Source organism: Trametes versicolor (genome assembly GCF_000271585.1).
Source record: "Trametes versicolor FP-101664 SS1 unplaced genomic scaffold TRAVEscaffold_5, whole genome shotgun sequence".
NCBI lineage: Eukaryota > Fungi > Basidiomycota > Agaricomycetes > Polyporales > Polyporaceae > Trametes > Trametes versicolor.
In genome coordinates, this window is record NW_007360325.1 from 77,610 (window position 1) to 82,013 (window position 4,404).

Consider the following 4,404-nt stretch of genomic DNA (forward strand, 5'->3'; position numbering starts at 1 on the left):
GCCCGGCGGGAGATAGAGCATCTCGCCCTCGAGCGTGAAGTAGTCCCCTTCCTTGGCTCCGCACATGATGCGCTCCCCTGGAGGACATACGACTTCGATGCGCAGGTCATACAGCTGGAATGTATCACCCTCCAGCGAATTCACGCTTGTATCAGCGTAATGTGCCATAGAGATCGAGATATCCTGCAGGACGAGACCTTAATCTCCCAACAGGTTTGCTCTGCTTTTGGAAGTCCGCTGTGGCCGAACCCCGACGCCATCTTATCTCGCCCGCCCCCGACCGGCGCTTAATTGCGCGAACAGTCGGGCCTCGCGCGACCTCGCGCGACGCGCCGCGCGCGCACGTCTCCTCGCGCGCGCAGGTGCGCGCGGGCGCTACGATTTCTCCTGTACCTACCGGCGATCATAGGCACACGTGGCCTGTGTGCCTCGTACCTGTATGATTATCGTACTCAGTATAATGAAAAAATCGCAATTCCTTGCCCTCACACACCTGCTCATGGCCATTTGCACTATCTGTCACGTTGAGAAGGATTTGGCCAGCTTCCCTCTTCGCATCAAGAGCAGCGCCGGCGGAAAGAAGGGAGAGCCGACCGCTATCTGCCGGGAATGCACCGACCAGCGCAAGGAAAGCCGCAAGAAACGCGCCGGCAAGCGCAAGGCCGAGACGGATGACGGCGTGAAGGACGGGTTAGGGAAGGACGACGATGATGAAGTAGATCTCGGTGAGATCTCAGTTGCCGAGTTCCTGGATGCCGTAAAGGAGTCGGACTCGCCTGTGAAGGTTCGCGCCCAGGTGGACATCGCTGCGATCGCGGCGGCCGGTGCAACACCGCGGGAGCGCGCGAATCAACTTGCCGATGCGATGGGAAACGTGCAGTTGCTGCATTGGACGTGAGATAAATCAGTATTGGACCTTTGATTGTGTTATTGATTTGTCCTATTACCTTGCAGTTTCGAGAACCGCGGTGTACGCGTACGGAAGGAGACCGAAGTGTTCTCCTACAGTTGTGCTCAATCAGAAAGCCGTGAGCACAAAGCGAAGGTCCAAAAGGGAGAGAAGGCACGGGACAGCGATCGGATGGACCGTTTCCCATGCGATGGCTGGCTGCATCTGACGGTTAGCGACAAGTCCGATGTCATCGGTGTGGTTCTCAAGCACTCAGAAGAACACGTGGGATACCTGGATGTTCACCTTCCGGAGAAATGGAAGTGTTACATCCAGGAGCATGCGCGTGCTCAGACACCCGGGCAGGCAAGTCCAGCCCGATCACGACATCATCCTAGAGCAAGCGGCTTACCGAGATTGTAGATCTGGGCTCATATCCTGCAGACAGAGGCGGGCGGGCTCCCCGTGGAGGATGTAGAGCTGCCGTACAGTGCAAACACCGTGTACTACTATTGGCACGTGGTCAGCCGCGAGGAGTGGCGTCTTGCAGACTCGCCGTTAGAGTCCGCGCGTAAGTTCGTCGAGGAGAGAGGGAAGGATCATCACATCGCCATGCTGGATGTGGAAGCAGAGCCAGGAACAGAAGCATTAGCGTTTTATGTAACCGACTTCGTGGGCGCCTGGGCGCAGCACACGCAAGAATTGGCAATGGACTCAACGTGTGAGCGGCCTTTTCATTTATTATCGATTATTTCTAAGTCCGTGTTAGGGAATACCAACGGCGGGAACTTCGAGCTCTTTTCTGCTGTCGCGGATGCAAACGGCGCTGGGATTCCACTCGCATTCATCTTCCTCCGGACGACCAAGGACGCCGCTGCTGGAGCCAAGCAGGCGGTACTCGCGCGCTTTTTAGAGCGGCTCAAGGAGCTCGGCATCGACCCCGAGTTTACGCTTACGGACAAGGACTTCTCCGAGATCAACGCGATGGGCGCCACCTGGAAGTATGCGAAGCATCAGCTATGTTTTTGGCACGGTCTTCGCGCCGTAAAGCAGCGCCTTTGCAAGAACAAGCATGTTCCGGCGCCCTACAACGCAGATGCCGCTCACAGTGAATTCTCGTTCATTGACCCCCACTTCCTCCCTGCTGCTCAACGCTCTGAAGCTGGCCTGGATCCGGTATGTTTCTCGGCACTGACAGTGTGATCTGACTGATGGGAATTCACGATCTACAGATTCCTCCACCCCCGGAAAAGCCCCTCCCTCGGGTTCGCCTACTGGTGGACGGCCGCCCGCCAATTCTCACACCGGCGCTGCGGATCATTCTCAAGCCCGGGGACATAGCCGATGCACTCGGCCACCTGCGGCCGCCTGCGGATCGTCCCGCCAAGTCTGGCAATCGTGCGGAGGGTGGCACCGCCGAGCAGTTCAATGTGCAGCGTGCTGGTAGCTGCGCCGCACGCCCCTCTCAGCTGGTCGACAATCCAGCGCTCGAGCTGGATGATGACGAGCGAAGCGACGACGGCATCTTCTTCGCGGATCGTGCCGAGGCCGGAGATGAATGGGAAGACGAAGATTTCGACATTCCAGACCTAGTGGAGGTGGACGAGGGAGAGGAGACTGAGATCGACGATGAAGACGATTGCCGACGCGAAGTCGATGCGATCGAGCGGGACTCTGCAAACGTCGACCCCGACACTCCTCCCGACACATCGGAAACTGGCGGACGCTCCCGCGCTTCGGACTACCAGTTCTGTCCGGCTTGCCACCGCCTCCCCATCCTCCGGCTCTTCACCAAACACGCATGCCAGCACCCTCTCCTGCCCGAGCGCCACGGTATCCGTCGGTCCGCAGAGGACATTTATCGAGACGCCGTTGAAGAGATGTACCGCCATTGCAAGGCGAACAACCTATCCGAGGTCTGGGCGTACCTCTGGAACTCCTGGTACTGCCCATCACGCTGGAAACTCTGGGCACGGTCGGCGTACGCCGAGAGCATCCCCCGAAAGCGGACAACCATGATTGTTGAGGCCTTGTGGCGTGGCATCAAGCGGTTAGTACTGCACATGTACAACCGACCGCCGATTGATCTCGCGCTCTACGCGGTCGTTACGAAGACGCTCCCTCGGTATCGCGTCACGCTCAGTCGCATCCTGAAGAATTCCCGGCCCGGCCGTCCTGCAAAACTCACAACTGTTCAGAAGGACTTCAAGCGCTCGTGGGAGCGTCTCCGGAAGGTACAGATCCGCGGCGAGTACACGACGGATGTCACGCAGTGGACGTGCGACTGCGGCTCGCAGAAGTACCACGCCCATTTACTCTGCAAGCATCTCGTGCAAGCAGTCGGCCCGCTCACTGCGAAATGGTGGCGGACCGTTGTCCGCTACCACATCCCCCCTTTCTACACCGTCCCCATCGACGGCGAGACTGCCCCGGCACCCGAAAACCTGCGCAATCACGCCTGGATCCCACGCATGCGCCGCAAGCGGTCGGCTATTGTTCCGCGCCCGCCACGCGTCCAGCGTACTGCGCCGGCCGCCGAAGACTCGGACTCGGATGTGAATATTCCAAGTATAGACAGATATGATAGATCCTCATCTCCGGTGCGTGCGAGCAAGTCCGCATTGTCCATTTGCAATACTGACATATTCTAATAGATCTGCTCTTCCCCTGACAAGGCACCGCCCACCGGCCGTGATGGGCTTCCACGGTCGCGCAGTGGAGGAGACTGCGATTTTGAGGTAAGTTGGCGAGCTGCACCAGGCCGAGGCTACATACTAAACCTGTTCTAGCCCGAGGACGAGGATGAGCAGGACTTAGAGCGAACTGCACGCCGGCTGCTCACTGCGGTCAAGATTCTCAACAGTCAGGTGGACAACCCAGACCCCCGGTTCTTCCGGAACGCAGTGCGCTGCATGCAAGGTGCCATCAAATGGGTCAGCGCATTCGACAAACACGCTGTACCGGACGTGGAGACGATCGGCCCCGACGATGCCATCAGCTTCCTCGGCCGGGCACGCCAGCTCTTCGACGATGAGCGCCGCCCTCCAATCGATGCACAGCGCTTGCGAAAGGCCGCTCAAGCCATCCAAGGTACAGTGGACTGGGTGCGCGCAGTTGAACACGCAGAGGCCCGTCGCACGATGGCTAAAACGAATACGCATCGCACGGACGAGCCTAATCCCGTACACATGTTTGGTTACCTCTGTCCCGAGTAGTAGATATGTTGTTTTAAATATGTGCTTTACTTCCGCCACTATGGGTCCATATATTGGCCACAACCCGGTACGTCGGTAAGTAAACACGTGTGCCTATGATCGCCGGTAGGTACAGGAGAAATCGTAGCGCCCGCGCGCACCTGCGCGCGCGAGGAGACGTGCGCGCGCGGCGCGTCGCGCGAGGTCGCGCGAGGCCCGACTGTTCGCGCAATTAAGCGCCGGTCGGGGGCGGGCGAGATAAGATGGCGTCGGGGTTCGGCCACAGCGGACTTCCAAAAGCAGAGCAAACCTGTTGGGAGA

The 4,404-nt window shown here is 58.7% G+C and overlaps 1 protein-coding gene across 1 annotated transcript; it reads left to right on the top strand.

Moving 5' to 3' along the window:
* Positions 1 to 499: 499 nt before the first annotated feature.
* Positions 500 to 4,104, top strand: TRAVEDRAFT_19598 (uncharacterized protein; the record flags this gene model as incomplete). The annotated part of the gene is made up of 7 exons (XM_008038956.1): positions 500 to 894; positions 955 to 1,120; positions 1,334 to 1,610; positions 1,659 to 2,065; positions 2,122 to 3,489; positions 3,544 to 3,627; positions 3,679 to 4,104. The coding sequence occupies 7 exons, from the start codon at positions 500 to 502 to the stop codon at positions 4,102 to 4,104; spliced, it is 3,123 nt and encodes a 1,040-aa protein (XP_008037147.1).
* Between the last annotated feature and the right edge of the window lie 300 nt (positions 4,105 to 4,404).